This window comes from Columba livia, chromosome 6 (genome assembly GCF_036013475.1).
Source record: "Columba livia isolate bColLiv1 breed racing homer chromosome 6, bColLiv1.pat.W.v2, whole genome shotgun sequence".
Taxonomy (NCBI): Eukaryota; Metazoa; Chordata; class Aves; order Columbiformes; family Columbidae; genus Columba; species Columba livia.
In genome coordinates this window covers 17,769,492-17,790,502 of record NC_088607.1, presented here as the reverse complement: position 1 = coordinate 17,790,502, position 21,011 = coordinate 17,769,492, and the positions used below count along the sequence as shown (strand labels likewise).

The following is a 21,011-nucleotide window of genomic DNA, read 5'->3' as shown; positions in this document are numbered from 1 at the left end:
AAGCACAAAAACAAATGGCCACTTGGACAGACGAAAACTGAACTTTACTGACCTGTCAATGCCACAGTGTTTCCAGGTCAGAAATTGCCGTGTGGAAGCTGATGGAGCTGCTTCTGATCTCTGGCTTGTTGAGAGGTACAAAAAGTGACACAGCAGGCTAACAGTAGCAGACTTTGAGGCATATGTTCATATTTAACAGGGACCATTTGATTAACGGTTATTTCATGAAGGTTTTACAATCAAAACATTCAAATATGCTGTACTAATGAATGCAAAACAAGAGATTAATTCTTCAGGTTCATTTTATTAGCAATGATGAATATAAATCTCTTATGAAAATATTCTTAACATTTCAATATATAAGAATTGTCTATAAAAATATACTACTACATAACAAAGCCAGTAACTTCGACAAAACATATTATTCAACATATATTTAACAATATTTAGGACACAGTAAAAATCCTTTAATCAACGCTGAGGGTATTTTTACCCCCTTTTTGTGAAACAATAACTCACATAACATAGAAAATTACTCATTCTGCTACAGAGAAGTGTTGTCACCATAGAAGTCCATGTGTGTTCCACCCTGAAGTTGCCTGCATCTGCAGGAACATAAAGCCACAACTTTTCTTTGGATGGACAGGCAGTTATGACCACAGAAAACATTCTGCTGGTAACTGCAATGTCCTGCTGAGGTCAGTGCTGCACATCTGCTGTCACCACGGCCAGCCCTGAACCCGAGCAGCCACGCTGATGCTGCTTCTGCTGCCCTGGTGGGACAGACACCATGAACCAGCCCACCATGGTTAGAGAACTGGAAAACAGACTCCTCCTGGCTAACTACTGCCAGTTAGCAAGGAAGTAACTTTTCAGAGGCCGCCTCTTTAGAAACAAACTTTCTTCCAGACTGCTCTTGAACAAGAGCTCAGGGAAGATGAAGTACTGCAGGGACAGGGGGGTAGTGTTTATACTAAATTATGATCAAGGGTAGCACTATACAACTTGTCATTACCCATTCCAAAAAGAGCCATCTTAGAAGAGCGTTTGGAATCGGGAAAGAGCCTAGTTTCAGGTTTCAGAAGAAAAATGACACACTGAACTAGTTATTTCGCCAATGCTGTTATGTTGAGGTTACTTCACACCTGGTGTTAGACAAATGCAGGAAATCCATTGTAATGATGTACACAAGTTTGCCAGATTCTTGGTGTAGATGTATTTAGAGAGCTTTTAGAGCAAACTTTGACAACCAATTTAACCTGAAAGAAAGTGGCTGCTGCACAGTGACAGTACATAGGTTTTCAGCCATCAGCTTTATATAGAAGAGTGCATAAGGCTTCAAGGCTGTAAAGTCCCACAGAGGACAACAGATGGTAACACTGTTTTGCATAGTAAAGAGCATAAGAAACATGCTTGTGAGGCATCAGTAACAACCAGATATTTTTACCCTGTGTTTATGTGCAAAACAACCAATAATTAATTATTACTCTTTCTATTCAGGATCCACTGAAATCGGTATATTGAATTAATACGTTACCATTCAAGAGAAACTTAACTTTATAGCATAGCAATCGCAATGCAACAATACTCCATCATATTACAGAGGAAGGACTTCCTATTAGAAAAGTACATTTATTAAACTTCAGAATAGCGTAAAGATCACAAGAGGACACTACATACTATGAACATTAGCAATATATTTCTGACTCAAAGCTTAGAAAAATAACACTTGACCCTGAGAATCTTGCTGTATTAAAAGCTAAAAAACACTTTCAAAAATAAATTATCCGGGAAAAAATTAAAAATCAGACTCTGAAAGAATCAAGGCTTTGTCAGTTCATTTTCAGATTCTCAAACTGCCGAACTCTAGAAGAGAAAAAAGTTTGACCATTTTAAAAGGAATGGTAAGAAATATTTCAATTTAAAAATAGGGTATCCATATTTCTGCATAATTTAATTATCTTTAAGGCTTCCAACTAAAATTTTGGGTTTCAACCTACATTTGAGAGGAAGAAAAAAATTAAAAACTTGAGGTGGATGAAAAAAAACTTAAAGCTTAAATGTCTTCCATTCCCAACATCAACTGGAAAAGCTAGTTACAGAATCCAGTTTGCCATGCATTACAGCTGGAGAAGCCCTAATCAAGTCAAAATAATGTTCCAAAAAATACAATGTTCTCCAACATAGGATCTTGTTTAGATTATTATTTTAATAATTCAAATATTTTTGAAGGTTTAGGAACAGCAAAAGGAAATAAGTAGACTGAGCCATAAGGAAACCCTATAAGTTTGGACAAAAAATAAAAAGTGGAGTTTTTGGCACTGCAGGTAGGGAAATGTACCAAAAAGGTTCCTGCAAGAACTTGAGAGAAAAGTTATCAGTGACTATATCAGGTTGTTGATTTCAGATCAGCTTATTTTCTACACTTTTGTATATGTTAGGGGCAAGCAAACAGTCCTTGCTTCAGTAGTCTGTTCTTCTCTAAGTGTAAACAAGATTCATTGAAATCATATGACCTAAAGATTTTTCGATATGAGCTTCCACATTATTTTTATTCTGTACTAACAAAACAGCATCCATACGCTGTAATTTAAACTATTATCTATTTCCCCTTGCCAACATTTTCACGCTGTCATCAAGGTCAGGCTGCTCTGGTTTTGCCCTCTCCAAAACCTCACCCAAAGGTTAAGTAGCTGGACCAGCTCCCCACGAACCACATGAGCACGGAGCCAACGGGAGGGAGCAGGACCAGCTCACAACCCAAGTTCACATCAGCCTGAACCGCCCTGGAACCACCCCTTTGTGAGTGCCAACTCAAACACACGCATACTAAACGTGAAGTGAAGCACTAACAAGAACAGTCTGTTTTTCTTCCCTCTCCTGAAAGCTGTTGCTCACCGGCAGCGATGGCTGAGCAGCAGAAGAAACAATCTCAGTTTACAATTTCAAGTATTAAGTGAAATGGGTGCCAAACTGGAATTTTGTTATTACATCAGGCTTTAAAGTGATGTGAAAGCAGTTTCATACTACACCTGACCTTGTCAGCAGCATCTGAACTTCCGCCCTCAGGAGAAGCAGAGAATGGACAGCTATCAGCAGGAACCAATTCTATCACTCAAGTAGAATCTGCTCCTGTCCATAAATGTATATGAATTCAGGGTGCTGGTATATGTACAGAATCTTGCAGAAAGATGCCTCCTCACATCCAGATGCATCCCAAAGCATTACACACATTCCAGCCCTTCAGGACTCAAGTCGCTAGATCTGCCCTGCCAGGATGCAATGCTTATTGGCAGAAGAAAAGTCACTACACATCTGTAAATCAAAATAAGAAAACATCTGCCACCTTCAGTGATTTGGAAAAACAAACAAATATGTATCGAGTCTACAGAGCACAGCATTCTCCTTTAGAAAAACACAGGAGTAAATAACTGAAAACCACCTCTTGATACAAAGGACCAAGGAAAGATCCAAGTTAAAATTCACTTTAAGGACTACTGAGACAATACCCAAAATTACCTAAGGCTCCATTTGGGAAAATCCCCCTACCTGATACTAAACATATATTCCTCCTCAAACATGAAGGACACTAAGATCAATAACACAAGCTTTTTTCCTTAGTATTTGTTGCTATCAAGATAAAGCTTATAAAAGTGAGAAGATGTATAAGGAAAGTGACTAAGTGCAGATTTAAAAGGGCCAGCTGGAGAAATAGGGTTGAAGGTGCCCACTGGTGCTGCCGGATGGAGTCTGGATGCCCCCACATCACGCAATGTGTGTGCACAGTTCCCCAATCCCACCAAGCTCTCCTCAAACCTGGTCTGTAGAACCCCTGCTATGATCTTGGCTAACCTGCATTTTCTGTGAAACTACAATTACTCTGCACTCTTGTAAATTCTCAGGAAACAGGCAAATACTCCAGTGGAAATCCTCCTAACTTTATGAAGGCCAAGAAGACTTAAACTTGGTCTCATAAAGAACTTCTGTACAGAAGAATCTAAGAAAGGGTCATAAGCAGCATTTAAAATAACCTATACTACATACCTAAAAAATATAAACTTTTGCATAGAATAAATAAAAGTGCAGCTACAGCATAACATGCCATACCCCAAGAAAGAGCTAATTTACGAGTGGTATACAGTTAACTGTTCTCTCATCACTGCAACTGCAGTAACTAAAGAGATGTTTATTGGGAAAATCATATGGGGAAAAGAAAAAGGGATTAGTTGTTTCAGTATGTCTGCAAAGCAAGTGCAAACATTTAAAATCCTTTTTAAAGAAAGCAAATCTGATACATAATTTTCACAAGTTAATTTTCTCTTGATATTACTTGGCAAGATGAACTGGCCTTTGTTCTTTTAGAATCCAAATTAAAAATAAATCCCTGTTTGGCACCTGTTTTGTGAGAAAAAAAAAAAAAGAAAGCTTGTAAATGTGGAAGTTTTATCTCTTCTAGAAAAGCTGGTTTTTTATAAGATCATAACTCTTCATTCCCTTCAAACTTTTTTACTTCAGTCCCTCTGGTAATCAAGCACAGAATAGCACTAAATAAGCCTGGGAGACTGATTTCCACTGCTCAGAAGAGTAGACAAAGCGTCTCAGAAGTGGAGAATCAGGAATTTCAGGAAAATAAAGGCAAAAAACTATTGTCCACTTTTGATAGGAAGCAATCGACTTTTAGATATCTTTCTACTTCTCATATTTGCATGCCTAAACAAGATAAAGAAAAGCATATATCTAATCAGTTGTTAAAACATCTTCGATTTTGGTTTTTGAGAAAAATCAACTTATTTTACTGGATATAACTTGGTACTACAATTTGGTAAATGAGATATTGAAATAAAAATAAATATTGTATATATATTTAAAGGCTGCTCGTTTCTGTAATTAATTAGTGTCTGTACTGTTAGATTTCATTTTGCTTAGCTTTCTTCAAGCTTTGTCGCCACTTACGAATGGCAGTTCCAGAACTACTAGCTACTACACAAAGGGCACCACCCACAGTCCACCAAGTTGGTAGGTGATTGAGGAAAAGGATTTGTAGTATAAAAGCAAACACCACATCCATTGTTCTCATTATGGCTACAGGTCCAGCTTTCTCTATCTGTAATGCTTTTGTGAGAAATATCTGACCCCCTAACCCTAACAAGCCTATTAATATTAGAAGAACCCTATCTTTGCCACAATATGGTAAACGCCATTCATTCATAACAAACAATGCTATAACACATCCAATTAAACCAATGACTGCATAATACCAAATTGACAAAAAGTAATGCACAGATTTCCCCACCTTCCTTAGTATAACCAAAGTCGAAGCTGCAGATATCGTGCTTGTGATTGCTGCTATAGTTCCTTTAAGGTGATCTGTGTAACTTCCTTCAATCCCCGTCACGTTTGACCCAAACAGAAACGGTGGTCTGGCAATAAGCACCACTCCAGTGACTGCAAAGAGGGTAAACAGAAGATCCCAAATACTGTACTTCTCTTTGAGAAAGATCCACGCCAACAACGATGTAAAAACAGGACTGCTAAAAGTGATAACAGTGGCATCCGCTAGTGGCATGACTTGGAAAGCATAGTAGAGAAGAATCATTGCGCTGGAGCCAAGGAATCCTCGGAAGAGAAGAAAAATTCTTTTGCCTTTTGGTCCCAAAAACCCTGTTCTGAAAAACAGAAATGTCACATTAATGTCACTGGCTTGCTTACTTCATGACCAATATCCAATCACATTTAACTGCACACACCTTTCTAGATGAGGGACTTATCTCAAATGTCAAAATATTTTCAATTGATCACAAACCAGTTTATTCAATCACATTCAAAATCTGGAACCTGTTCTCCTAGGTACTATTTTGTTTTGCTTGAAAAATAACAAAAGAATATCTACAGATTACCTTTTTTTTTTAAGAACACCACGAAACATTAATACATTTGATATAATCTCTGTAGAAACCTCTCCAATTCAGTTTTCTCAGTTGTGTTAAGAAACTATCAAGTAATGCAAAACAAAGTAGTTATGCAACTCAAGCCTGAATTAAAGTAGTATTACAATCTGATTTAAATGAGTGATAATTCTAGATGTGTTTTTAAGAAAAAACTTTTAAATTTAAACATTTGCTACACTTACTTGTAGTATATTAAACCAGGAAGAACGAATGCCATTTGGAAAATACATCGAAATGCACTCACTTCCACTGAATGTACGTCTTCTATTTTTTTAAGAAATAAAGAGGCCACTGAGAAAAGGAAGGCAGACAGTACAGTATAGAACAGACCAAGTCCTGGACAGGCAGCTTTCTTCTTTGTTCCTGCAACAGACAAACTCCAGTTAATAATGATCTGTTCAATTTCTCAGGTCAGGCAGCTCTACATTCTGCAGTGCTCCACACCTTTGTAGCTGTTCTTACGGTAGAAGACAGGGGAAGGAAAAGAAACAAATGAAAATGCCACATGTATTCAGACTTATATTGAAAATATGCTTCACTGACCACCATGGCTGTCCTTTTTTATTTAAAACAGGACATGAACTCTAACACTTTAGATACAAAACCATTCCTACACTTGCCACAGTACTACGTGAGTTACCAGACTAGTTTGTGCAATTCACTGTAGGATGGGCTGTATGATTCTGACCAGCACCCAAGCACAACTGACTGCAAAATGGCCCATGGTCGCATTCTGAAATACTGAAACTTATTACCTGGGAATCATCTGATTATTGAGTAAGTTAATTAAGGTTCCTAAGCAACAATGCAATTTCTTTCTCACAAACACACACAAGTAAAGTCTGTGTGCAGGAGCTGTCTTCTGTTATACCTCATGTTTACTTTGCAGCTAAATCACCCTCAATTTGACCTTGATCTACCGAAGTTTTATATAACATTTTTATCTTGCTGTAAGAATCCAAATATTTTCTTCGAATAGACATCAAATACACTTTTTTAATCAGAAGAAATTTCAGTGACTAATTTTAAAACACCACAGGCCTGTTTAAAGTACTGATATCCATCACAGTGCCACGAAGACCTCAGTTTCACCTTAGTTTACGCATATTTATCACTTTCTCTTCCTGGAGTAGTTTCCCAAGTCTAATGGTTTCTATTCAAGCTTCCCCACTGCCTCAGGCCCTCTTCAGTGACATAATCTTCCTCATTCCACTCATCTTCTCCACCCTCAACTCTTTAAAAAAGGAAAGCAGAGTGAACCGCTGCTGAGCTCAACATTGTCTCCAAAGAAACCTGCTTTTTTGTTATTGCACTGCTGCATAAAAGGAACAGTCTTGCCACTGAACTGAGAGGTGAACACCATGCAAAAGATAACCCGTGAAATATTTGATTGGGATGTTACCTCACTATCTCTCTTCTTTCTGCCTGCCTAAAACGTTGAGCGTTACCTTTTCTTCTACAACAGCCTCGAAAGATAAGAGTGAGAACTCCGTGTGCCCAAGGTGGTGCTTTGATAAAACGGTGCTTCATCTCACCTTAGTGTGGGAGCCTGTGAGCCCTGTGGATCCTCTAAGACATAATCAGCAGGGCACTGCTGGGAGTTGCTTAGCAACTAAATATGGTTTTGAGGGTTTTTTTTCTTTTGGGTGTGTGGAGTTTTTTTGAAATTAACAAAACTTGTCACAAACCATTTTGATCCTCCTTGAGGTCAGCACTCAGGGCTGAGAAACTGCTGCTTACTACCCAAGAGCAGGGACTGTGGGCTGATACCATGTGTATAGACAGCATCAGTTCTGGCTTTATCAGTTCTGGCTTTACCAGTTCTAGAGACCCAAACTTTACAACTGCAACCAGAATTTAAAGTAGGCAGAAGGCCTGCTTTTCAAGGAACCCAACCACACTACAGCTGAAAGTAAATGACCACTTCTGCTAGATAGAAATATTTCTATTTAGCAACAGCCACTTACATAAAAGTGACTACGAAAACTATCACCAACCAACACTGGACCAGGAAATCTACCAGCTACGAACAGAGTGGATTTTAAAAGTGTTCATGAATTATGTAATGTCCTAATCCACCTAGTGAAACAACAGAACTGCAAAATCAACAATGTCTCTAATATTAAAGCAAGAGGAATCACACTGGCCTATAACCGAAATGGGAAATCCAAACCCAGACTGGCTTATGGATGAATACAGCACAAACAGAACTATTAAATTTTATTTCAGGCATGAGAACTTGTCCAATTACTACAAAGAAAAGCCAATCTAAATAATGGAAGTGTTGAAATGGAAAACCAATCGAATTAAAGCAAAGTAAGCTGAATGGATCTTGTATCCAGAACTAAGCCTTGGACTTGAAGGAACAAAGAAAAACCAGGAAGAACACATTTTTGTAAGCTACCCAATATTCCAAACCCTATCAGAAACAGTGTCTTGTAATACTAGAATTCAAACCATCAACACCTCATATTGCCAAAGCATGTCCTCAGTGCAATGATAAAGTGTTTTACTTCCTTTTTATAGTAAAATGGTACAAGTTCATCCACCAAAAGCAAGAACTGCAACTCTGAAGAGTACTTATTTCAAAATGTGTTCTAAAGAGAAGCTAGGTTAAAATAACATTCCCAGCCCACAAAACATTAAGCCTCAAAACACTAGTCCAATACCACCAAAATACTCAAGCACTCGTGTATTTTTTTTAAAGTGTAGCATTCTGAAAATAAAAAAGTGTCAAGTAGTACCCAAGTCCTCTTTTCTCAGCAGCTACAGACTTGAGACTTGGGCTTCTCATTTTATTCCCCAGCCATCTCCACATGTACGGCTTTCAAACAATCTTCCACTCCTGTTTTAAGTCATAGTCAAATGCCTCTCACTGCACGCTATCTTCTGTGTTAATTCTATTTGTTTGCCTTTTAATGCCATGCTTTCGTGCAAATAGTTTTTACACTTGCAAATTTCATACAGTAAAGAAAATGACACTTCTCACATATATGCATCATGAGAATAGTAGCAGAGGCGCAAGAGTACTGTCATGGGGAAAGCGGTCAGTGGGAAGATGATTCACCCAGACAGAAGAGGGTGATCTGTTCTTCACACCATAAGCAGAACAGCTTTCTCACAGACTTCAAGAAAGCACCAGGAGCACAGGATCCCGAGTCTGAATTAATCATGGTCATGCAGACAAGATCTAGGCATGATTCACAAAGCTCAACCATTGACTCAACTAACGTTTTGCTAGAAAGACTAAGCAAAAAAGTTTTTAAAAGTGTTTTTTGGTGAACAAATGCAAGTTTCTCAGCATGTCAAACATTGTTGGGGTTTGTTTGTTTTTCCCAAGCTTTGCCTCGGAAGCTACAGCGATGTGAATTTCACTAGTGAAGTATTGCTACTTCTTTTGGCATCTCCATGGCTCCCTAGCCAACAAATATTACCATTTTATCAATTTTCTGCTGGAAAGTCAACTATAGCCTCTATTTAATCAGAAACACATTTTCAGTGAAGTTGTTTAAAAATTACACGTGCTGAAGTACTTCAGATAAAAACTTCAAAAACTATTTTAAGAAGGCATTTGTGTTTTAAAAGTAAGCCACATGAAACTTACAATAACACATTGCATGTTTCACAGTTAAGTTTGTGCCTTTAGCAATTCAAACTGACCAAGAAGCAAAGCACAAATTAATACCAAATAAAGAGTACACTCACATCAAAGCAAGATAAAAACTACCAAGAAGCCATGGTTCCCAGTATACGGACTTGTTGATCAGCACTCGTGCTCCTTCTTAATGTGTTTACAGTGCCAGACGTTCACACTGCTAGAAGGCACCTCGGCTTACCCAAACATGGCAAGTCTCACTTTAAAACTTTGACAACAGAGCTACTGTTTTCCCGAGGGATAATCGCTGCCGAAGGTCTCGCAGCCCGCCCTGCGGACGGGAGCGAGCGGTGCGGCCGGAGCGGCCCCGAGCGCCTGCCCGCTCCCGGGCACAGCACTGGGGGCCCGGCCCCAGCCGAGCCCGGCGGACATGCACAAGGGCTCCCGCCACGGAGGTCGTGCCTGCCGCTTCACTTGGCTTCGCCCTCACCAGCTACCGACTGCCCAGCAAAGCGTGGGGCGGGAAAGGCCGAACACGCTCGCTGGGCGGCCGGTGTTCCCCGCCGGGCACCAGGTGTGAGCCGCCGCCGCGGGGCCGGCTCGGAGGCAGCGAGGCTGAGCCTGCCCGCGGGCAGCCGGCGGCGGGGCCGGCGCAGGTGCTGCGTGCCCTCTGCGGCCGCCCGAGCCCGCTCCGCGCCCCGCCGCCGCCTGGTGAGCCCCGGTGCCCTCGGGGCCGCTTCCTCTTCCTCCGCCCCGCCGGCAATGTCACCCCAAGAGCGGGCAGCCCAGCCAGGAGGGCTCTGCCCCGCCTGCCCCGCTTGCCAGACTTCCCCCTCCTCACCGGGTGCCTTGCAGCAGCGCGGCCAGGACAAGCCCGAGCAGCAGCCACAAACGCGGCGCTCTTCGGCGCCCGCCGCCTCCATGCCGGGCGCCGGGCACGGGCAAGGCTGCCCCGGACCGGCACCATCCTCCCGGCTCAACGGCACCTCCGGCTCCTCCCCGGCCGCAGCCGGCACAGCGGCGGCCTCGCCGCCCTGACACAGCACCATGAGGACGCCGGGCTGCCCGCGATGCTACCGGCTTTTCACCAGCCGGCGGGCACCTGGCCTCCTGCGCATGCGGTGCTAACGCCCAGCGCCGCCCGGCTCCCTCCCTCCCCCGCCCCCGCCCCGGAGCGCCCGGCACCCGCGGGGCGGGGGGTACGCCAGGTGGCGGCTGGCTCCCCGAGTCAGGGCCGCGCCTGGAAACAGCCGGCTTGCCAGCCCCCCGCCCACGGCAGATACCTGCCTGAAAGCCCGGAGGCAGCCAGACGTTCCCGCGGGGGAGAGGAGGCAGCGCCCTGCCAGCTCCTCCCCAGGGTCCCTCAGCCCGCGGTGGCCCCCTGAGAGGGACTCAGCGCGGGCGGCAGAGAGCTTTGCCTGGGCCGCGGCGGGGCCCGGCAGGAGGAGCGAGGCCGCGGTGCCTCGGGAGGGGGAGCTCTCATCCCGCCGGAGAGAGGAGGGGGCGGAGGCGGCGGAGCGGAGCGGAGCGGCGCGGCCCCACCGGGTGCCCGTTGGGGGTGGGGTGCCGGACGGCCCCGGGCGGCACAGGCCGCGGCTGCCGCTGGCCAGCTTTGGGGCGGTGCCCTCGGAAAGGAAGAAAACTGTGGAAAACGGTGACGCGAAGTTATTTTAGGGGCGTTGTTGCGTCATCTGAGCGCCTGAAATAAAAGTATATGGCTTGTACTGTACACGAGACATAGTTCACAGTATCGGCTCATCACCCTGCACTCAGATAATTGAGCTCTTATTACAGCTTCCTCATGCTCCGTGTGTCACAGTCTGAAATCCTGCTGGTCCAATCCCCGCGGCGATTTAAATAGCTCGGCTTTCCTTCAGCGGGCCCATTAACATTTAATGGCCCTGACAGTGGCAGCGGCAGCAGCAGGATCCCTGTGGAAGAGCTGCCGCCTGCACCAGCCGCTTGCACGGAGGTCAAAAGGGAGCTGGGAGCCTGGCGGGTGATTCAGTCGTTCTGTGTGCCCATGGAAAGCCTCATGGAACCGCTAGAAGGGTACACAAATCCTTTAACCACGTTTTGTGGTAGTTCTCCTCAAAAAAACAAAACAAAGCCACCTATGTCTTTGGGCAGGGGAACCAGTAAGGGAGCTGGTGCAAAGAAACGGAGTAGCCCTTTTTCCTTACCCATCAAAGAATGCAGAGAAAAAGAAGCAGAATATATTTCAAATGTTGAAATTCTTCCCTTTTGAGCAAGATGAGATGTTACCAATAATTAAAATAGGGAGGAATTTCTATTCAAATAAGAGTTCACACTGATCTTTTAGCTGCATAATCAGTGTTTTTTATTTATTCTTAAGGGGAAATGTAATCTATAGCAAAATGAGTACTAAATGGTAAATACAAGCTATTTCACACAAGCTATTTCAAGTTTTCCCTCAAGCTACCTTATGAAAGCTATTTAAAGCTTTTCTTGTTTCTGGTTTAGCACATTTTATAGTCCATGCCAACCCACCAAAGGCCATTAAGTATTTCATTATCTCAAAGCTAGCATTTGATTAATATGACCAGAATTATTTCACAAATTATTCTTAACTAAAATTGAGATGTGTTATATCAGTTATTAAAAAGACAAAATAAATAAATTTAAAAGATATCAGTTATTAAAAAGATAAATAAATTTAAAAGCTTATGTAGAAATCAGGATTAATTCTTTCTAAAGATTTACATTATCTGAACTCCTCTTGCTATAAACCAAGAAAATAAATAAATACCTGCTGCACTAGATACAAACTATTTCTATTAAATTTCCTATCAGCATAGTCCTCTGCAAAGTCTATACTGAAACCTTTACCAAGTCTTTCCTCTGTAGAGATGCAAAGGCAGCTGCATGTCCCACAATGGGGAGAACCATGCTGGCAAAATTTCCCAGACACCCTTAATGAAGAACGTACTTTTGCCTGATGCACTTCCTATCTCTCAGAGTTTGGTTTAATTTAGAGGAGTTGCAAATACACCTGACAGCCCGCTGCTTTCCCAATAAACTTACGCTTCTCTGTACTCCAAGGCAGCTTTTACAGGTCACTGTGCCATGAATCGCCAACACAAAGTTAGAGCAGTCCTTCCCCAGAGTTGTTCTCGGCAGCCACCCTGGGGTCACAGTCCCGCAGGTCTCTGGGAGGATGACCTGGCATGTCCCCTGGGCAGCGAGCGTGAAGTGGGCTTGCAGAGCACATGCACCCACAAAAACGCCTGTCTCTGGGGTCACTAGGTAGTTACCTTTAGCCAGCAACAGCAGAAACAGCTGGCAACCTCAAATCTTCAGTTAAGAAAACGAGAGACAACACATTTAATCCATAGTACAGGCACAGAACAAAATTTAGTGAGTTCTTATGATCTCTGGCTATTTGTTTATACAGTTCGTTAAAATATGCAGATTACATGTTTCTTTTATAATACTGCCTATATGAAAAACAAAGTAAAATTTTTTAAGTGCCACAGTGCCAAATACTGTCCCGTAAAGAGTTTGAAAGACACTCTGCAACAACCCCCACTATGCCCCCCCAACATCTGGCTTTGAACAGGAACATCTAAGGGCAGTGGCTGTTTATGCCAAGATACGTAAAGTGTTCTGTTGCTTCTGGTCAAATTGCCAGGTTTGTCTCACTTGAAAGCTTCCAAGTTCTGCTTGTAAAGTATAACTCTCTTCTTTGAGTAAGGAGAGCACTTCCAAAAAGACAGAGCAGTTGCAGCTGCCCAAACTAACCAGTAAGCAAATGTAATTTGCAGTCTCGCTGCCCTAGATTGGAAATGAACTAGCTGCATAAGTGTGACAGGTCAATGTTTTATGCAGCCGTTTCAATTACAGATTACACCTCATTTGTGTAATACTATGCTCACAACTAGCTATTATTTTCTTCAGCACATTGCCAGGTTGCATCCAACAGTAAGGACCTCCTATAGTATCTTCCATGAGTGCAAAATCCATAAGAAAAAGCTTTAGTGAACTTGGGCAGTTTGGCCATTGAAAATTAAACTGCACCACCAGCTGGAATGACATTTGTCTGGTTTCCATAATATAAGCGCAGAGAGGGGGCCACTTTCTCCTGAGTAGTCACCACTCTCTGCACAGAGAGTTTTCTTCGGTTACTCTTTTCAAAAAAGAAATATTATCGTCCTCATCCAGAATTTAGGCAGACAGTTTTTATCAAAAATGCCAGGAACAAGCCAGTGCTTCATCTCAGGTTGAGATACAGACCTGACAGGTACTTAGTAAAGTACTGTAATGAGTCACTGGCCTGGGTCTGTGTGCGCAGGGAGAGATCATTTGGTGTTCAGTTTCCATCTCCCTGCCTGCAAGTGCCATCTCCAACTCCTCAGAGTGCCTTTTCAGAGTCTCTAACAGAAACAGGCACAAATGACAAAGCAATTATCTGAGTTTTGTGGAGAACCGTGGGAGTTTTCTATGAGATTATAAGAACTTTATCCACTATCACATCATTTCTTTTATCCACCGCTGAGATATACTAATAAGCTTTTTGAAACACTGCTGCCTCTTGGGGATTTAGTGAGAACTAAATAATACCGATTCAGGGAGCCTTGGAACTGAACTGTCTCTTCCTCGCCTCACCTCAGGGCAGCACTGGCTCTGCATAGCACTGGTGGAAAAAACCAGCAGGCTGGATTCCTGGGAACTGCGTGTGGAACACCCCGGTGACATCTACCCCAGTTTGATCTTAACATAGCCGTGCCAGCACAGCTATATACTGCTTAAGCTATAAAAATAGTAGAATATTTAAATCAAAACAGAAATCTGTATTGATGGGTTTTATTATCTAAAAATGCTAATTCTGTAAAACCACTTTTAAGATCTTCATTTGGGATTTAAGTTGTCTAGCAATAAATTCACTAAAACTAATATAGGCTAGTGAAAAGGAAGTAACACAATAAATAATCAACTTGCATGTGTTCCTTTCTTCTGAAACGTTTAACAAAAGTATATATAAGAATTACTTTATCAGCTTCTGAAATGGATCCAACTCTTAAGTGCACTGTAATAAACGTTTACCTCTGCACCTAAATGGCATAAAACAGATGATTATTGCACCACTAAGGAGTTTGATTGTCCTGATAATTCATTCAAACTTCTGGTCAACCCAGAGTTGTTTTGGAATCACAGAATAGCTGACTTCGATGGGCACATCTGGTGCCTTGAAAGGCTGCCTAGTCCAAATCCCCCTGCCCAAAGCAGGGTCAGCGAGAGTTCAGGACTCTGTCCCTTGGGTTTCTGAATATCTCCAAGGATGGACACTGCACCACCTCCCTGGGCAACACGCTCCGGCATTCAGTAACCTCACAGTGAAAAAAAAAAGAAAATAAAGGTTTGGTTTGGTTTGGTTTTTTTGTATTTCAGTTTCTGCCCATTGCCTCTTGTCCTGTCACTGAATACCGCTGAGAAGAGCTTGGATCCATCTTCTTAATGCCCTCCCATCCTTTATTTGTATGTCTTGATCTTGATCCACAAAACCATGGGAGCGTTGTGCTTTGAACACTGCTTTCAAGGCCATTTCTTTGCCTGTGGTCTTTGTGAATTAGAAGATTGAAGGTGCTTTGTCCTGAAAAACAGTGTCATTTTTTGTCTTCTTCCAGGGATGATGTCTGTGCACTGAGCACGCACTGGGGCAGCCCAGTGAAGATATGGTCCATATGAGCTGCTGCCACTCCATCAAAATTCCGGTGCACATCTTAGAGGATCTTCTGGCCATCTTATGTGCTAGAAGAGACAGCTTCACCGTTAAAGTGGATGGTGAGTGATACTCACTTTTGCAATCACCACAAATTGCTTCCACGTGTGTTTGTACAACTGTTGTACAAATGTTTACTCTTGTGTCAAAGAGTGTGTTCAGTGTACCACAGTTTTCTTCCGCATGAGTTGGTGTTTATACAGAATAGTATATTAATAATAGGAAGTGGGCTGGAGCATTATAATAATAGGAATCCTGCAATTACAGTTAATATAATGGAGACATCCTGGGACTCTTTTTAACTGTGTTTTTCAAATTGCACTATTAGCTGTTGCTGTTCAGGAAACTGAAGGTATGGAGACAAGTACCTTCAGGTAGAAGTAAGGAGTACATGTAACAAAAACCTTCTGTGTTTTCAGAATGATTTTTTCTTCTCAATCACTGAAAAATAACGGATAAGCAGGACAATATCAAAATTCTGCTTCAATACTTGTTAGTGTGCTTTCAATCCAGTGTTAAAGGTGTGCTGCTTAGCTTATTTTGGTCATGCAGCATTGCTTCTATCCTCAGATGGCAAACCACACTGCCTGCTAAGCAATCAAGTCTCTGTAGCTTGTATTCATGGGAGGATAAATTAAAAATAATTTTCCATGTACACTGAGCACTGTAAGCTTAGTGTTTTCTTTCTTCACGTGAACTTCTGAAGATTTTATGCAAATCTAGATGGTGATCCTTAAATCAAAAAATATTATGTCATTATCTTGTCATTCTTTGGTTCTCTTTAAGCACATGGAAAAGGCTGTTATTCCCATATATCTTGGACAAAAAAAAAGTAAATTTCTTAATAACAAAGCCATCTGATTATTTTTATTTCTTTCTCCATAATTTTGTGTACACTGAAGAACATAAACATCTCAGTGAACAAATAGAGTGAACCTCAGTAGCTTGCTGATGGACAAGAAAATGAACATTGGTACTGGTTTTGTTGTTCATAAATGTATTTGCCACAGGCTAAACCACTGTAAGCTTTGTAAAGCACAGTGGCAGGTGGCATCCAGGTATTTGCCCTGGTTCTCTCAGGAAACAGCAGCACTTGCTGTCTTACTGCTGTGAAGTTCTGCAGATTGATGTTATCATGTTACAAGTATACCATGCTAAAGAGGCAAAACTTACTGAGCTAGTCAAAATCAGCAGGTTTTTAACTGTAAATATATATTTACACACCCCATGCACCTCTGTCTCAGGTGTATCTCGGGTGCACACAGATATATGTGAAGGTACTTAGTTTATACTGTGAGACAGTGAAGCAAATGAACAGAATTCCTACATGCAGAAAACCAAAAGGGCTTGATAAAACATACATTGTCAAGGCTATTACTTCCGCTTCTTTAGGAGAATCTATATTTTGAATATAAACTTGGCAAAATAACCACTGTGAAAGCCTGAATTTGTAAAAATCTCCTTTCCAGCCAAAGAAGTGTGCGTGGCATTTTATTCAGGCATATTGTTTCATTTCATTGGTTGAGGGTATCCCAGTCCTTGCTATATGTAAACAATTTCCAGGAAAGTGGTGTTTTATATATATATATATATATGTATATATATATGTAAAACGAGAAGAACATGGATTCACTGTAACACAGCAACTCTTGTAATTCCTTTTTCAGTTGTTTAGTGGGGCCATTTAAGCAGTGAAGAGCTTGCAACTGTGGCAGGTTCCCTTCCCCTTACTGTACTTTCTCATCTGATGTGTCAGTACTTTTGCTAGGAATGCAGAACATTATGAGATTAGCTATAAAACTAATTAAAGCTCTGTTCCCTTCGAATAATTCTTTACTCATAAAGAGTAAGAACATCCAGTGCATACAGAAATGCACGGTGAACAAAAAGAAAATAAGAGAAAACGAACAAGGAATGCAGAAAAAGAAAACCCAAACATTGATGTCATTTGATGTATAGAATAGATGAGCATGCTAGTATTGATGTATGCATTGCCCTGGGTAGGTGCTTCTCTGGTAAGCATTTCCCCCAGGTAGTTGACATTTTGAGCCTCAAACATCTTTTTATTTTAAATTTTTTTCCCAAAACCATCCTAATTTCTGAGTCTTTCAAAAAGCCACCTTTGACGATTTTGATAACTTGGTTTTTTCCCATCTCTTTCCTGGAAGACTTCTCAGAAACCGCCTAGGAACTTGTCCTGTTATTTAGTGCAAATTGCCACTTGCAGAGATGACTATATGAGCTTGTTCAACACAGCTATCAAAGCTAAAGGTCTTGGCAGAAGGAAGGGCAGATATTCTTTGAACTATAGACAGAGAAAACAGGTATCAGTTAACATTGTGCAACATGCCTGATTAGAAATAATGTAATAATTAAATACATGCTCTTTCTAAATGACTTAATTAGAAGATTAATAGAAGACAAGGGGCAGTATTTTTGTCCTTCATAGCAGTCAGCACTGTGGAGAAAAAAGAAAAAGAAATTTTAAAATAACTTTAAAGTTCGTGGGCATTTTCCAGAGATTTCTGCAGGCAGTACAGTACGAAAATCAGACAGTAAAATATGGCTTGAGTGCCATTGAGTGTTAGAGCTCCCAAGGAGTGGAGGAAAGTGGAAGTTGCTCACAGTTGATTTTTGCTTGCTTTGTTTTGTTCTGTTCTATAACGGCATTTGTGGCTGTTGGAAGAAGATAACTTGTCCAATTATATTTTTTCACTGTCACCTTAACTGTGTTTTTGCAGCAACAGAAATGACTGAATGCATGGTGTATCTTTGTGGAAGGGGAGGCAACTATTTCAATCAGCTGCATTTCTTGGCACTTCTTGGCACTTACACTTACTTTCCTATTCTGTAAGCTATCTGCCCGGGGCTGCTCTGCAGGGCAGAAAGGGAGAAACTTCCTTACTTGCAACTCCTATGAATTATTAAGCATTCATTTACATGCCTTACTTGAAGGAGATTATTCTTTCTTGGCTTCTACTTTCTCCAGAACAAAAATTACATACAACATACATAACTTTGTCACAGGTGATGGATCAGTATTAGTGTATTGGGAGTCTATCACACATATATATATTTTTATAGATGAATGATTTATTATTTATATAAAACATATTTGTGTTCTGTATTTATATAAACATATGATGTACATACATATAAAACACTAACATGGTTCAGCCTGTGCACCTCTCATCTTGTTCCGACATGCTAGTGCAATGTCTGCTTCTCTGAATTTGCTTGTACTAGTATGTTCAAAGGGGAATGATCAGAAATGCAACCAACCCTAACTGCTGTTGTTATGGGAAGAAAACCATTGAACACTGGTTTTAAAGCCCTTTCCATTTTTCAGTGTCACAGATGTAGGTGGGGTCTTTTTTGTTTTGTCCCTCATTTTTTTTAAGTGAAGTCAGTGTTCCTTCATTACCTCCAGGAGCTGCAATGCAGAGCAACATTCCTCATTACAGAAAAAACCCTGCTGCTGACGTGCATGCAGAATGCACTGATTCTAGGCATTTTGCTCTCCACAAGAATACTTCCTTAAGGCAGGCACTGCGGTTTCTTTTCCTTCCTTGCTGGAGGCTGAGAGGCTATCCTAGGGAATCATCGTGCTCTATTCCCCATGCTCTTTTTTTTATAAACACCACTTCTGGCCAAGCAGGCAGGATGTTGGAGCACATGAACTCCAAGTTGTTATTTTTATGTCCCTGTAACCTCATCTAGCACAGATCCTGCTAACAGTGCCAGTGTGCAGCCCCTCAGGAATGGGCTGACCAAGCGTTGCAGAGCGTGCTCATCTATGCAATCTGTTCCTGGCTCCCCGGCAAGTGGACACTCAGTGAGCTTGGATTTGATGACACACACACACGCACAAGCTGATTACTCCCTGTGAAATACCAGCAAAACTGGGAATGTTCCGAAATGCAAGAGCTGGTGTCCTCAAGACCCTGCTGAGTTGTCCCTGTCTCTGGGAGGAGTGCTGCTGGTCTGTGGCTGGACCGCAAGAAAACTGTCACTGCTGAGGCGCCCACGCAGCGTGTCCCTTCTTCCAAGGGCAGCTTCTGGGCTGCCTGCTCCTTGTGCAGGCACAGGGAAGGATGCAGAGGCACTCTCAGACAGGGACACAGGGCCGGCTTAGACAGCTGTGGTCATACACAGTGATATCACTGTAGCATAGTTTACTTGTTATAGTCTTGCCAGGTACACTTTACAGTTCATGTTGTTAAATTTACTGGTTATTTTTCAATTTCACCTAGTTGCGTTTACGCATACTTTTAGACAATAGTGACAGCCACCACAATAATAGGATTTTCTGAGAAGCAATTGGAATTAGCTTCCTTTTTTCTTAGATCCTTTGATAGTATCACTGGTCTCAGAAATTCTGAAATTAGTTTTAATTCTGGAACAAACAATCATTTCCTATTTGGTTCAAGCTAATACAATATGATTGCGGTACTGCTGCTGCAGTTTGATGTACTCCAGAACCCTGTACAGAAAAGGCAGAGCTTTCCTAGTGGTTACTGTAGTAGATATTTTTTCTTGGTCTCAGCCTTGAAGCAAGGTTAGTGTGAAGGAGTTGTTGTTATCTCAAATAATGCTGAGGGAAAGTTAGAGATAGGGTTTAACACTGGAATAACGCCAGTGCATGTTGATTATTTAAAAGCAGAGGATTTTTATTGGTGTTTGCAGTCCATAATCCACCTATCTAATCTATAAGTGTAAACATTAAAAGGATGTTCTCTTTTCAGTAATGTTCTGTATCTCAGAAAATTTAGAAATTCACAGGTGCAATTAAACTTTCCAAAACCAAACAGATTTCCTGACCACAAACTATTGTTTCTGTTCCAGCTTTGTCCTTTTTCTTCCTTTGCTTTGCATTCTGGAGCAATGTATTTACTGGTGTTTTTCCTGAACGGGCAGCATCATTATGTTATTGTATATAGAGGACAAAAAAGAGCAGGCCGAGGTTTTCAAATTTCACAGTTATTTGGAAATTGTGAAATTTGGAGTTGTTTACTTCTTTGTTTGTTTGGGTTTTTTTCCAAAACTGGTAATCTGTTCTTGTGTTTTAGAAATTATTCCCTCACAGGACAATGCTATTACCTGGTTAATCATAAGAAGCTTTGCAACTAATATTACCACAGGTCTAATATTCAGCTCTTCATAATAAGCTTATGAAAAGGCTGAGGTCTGTTCTTCCCAAGGGAGTCTATGTGTGTCAGGACTTAATGTAGCTGAAGCCAGCCAAAGTTGTGCAATTACATTTTCAAGCTCTTGCAAATAGTTTGCCAAAATTTTCTAATTGTTGTCATCCTCAAAATATACGTTGCCAGTATTTTCCAGACTTTTTCAGTGTTTGTGTTCTCAGTATTGTCAATGCTTCTGAGCAGCTAATTCAAATGTACATCTTACGTATTTTATTTTGCAAATCTCAGCAACAAAGTTGAGCTAATTTCTCAGCAATGTGTCTCAAGGACTGAACACGGGAAATGCCCCACTGGAGCAGAGTCATTATCCAGCTGCTCGGCTGTCTGTCCTCTTGTCCTAAATGGCTCAAGACAGATGCTTCTGACAGAAGTGCAAAGACCTCATTTTCCCTAACAATTAGAAATTATTTTAAGTACTAAAAAGATAAATACAATGTCTATGTATTTTTACCATGTTTGACTGTTTTCTGAATGCCACATTCTCATCCTCAACAACTGCCTACTGCAATGAATGCCACAGTCTC

The 21,011-nt window shown here is 41.4% G+C and overlaps 1 protein-coding gene across 1 annotated transcript; it reads right to left on the bottom strand.

The window, feature by feature from the left end:
• Window positions 1-284: 284 nt before the first annotated feature.
• SLC35G1 (solute carrier family 35 member G1) lies at window positions 285-10,682 on the bottom strand. The gene is made up of 3 exons (XM_065067298.1): window positions 10,385-10,682; window positions 6,131-6,311; window positions 285-5,666 (listed from the first exon to the last, which is right to left on the bottom strand). Exons 1-3 carry the CDS (start codon window positions 10,590-10,592, stop codon window positions 4,907-4,909), a joined length of 1,149 nt encoding a protein of 382 aa, XP_064923370.1. The 5' UTR covers window positions 10,593-10,682; the 3' UTR covers window positions 285-4,906.
• Window positions 10,683-21,011: the final 10,329 nt, after the last annotated feature.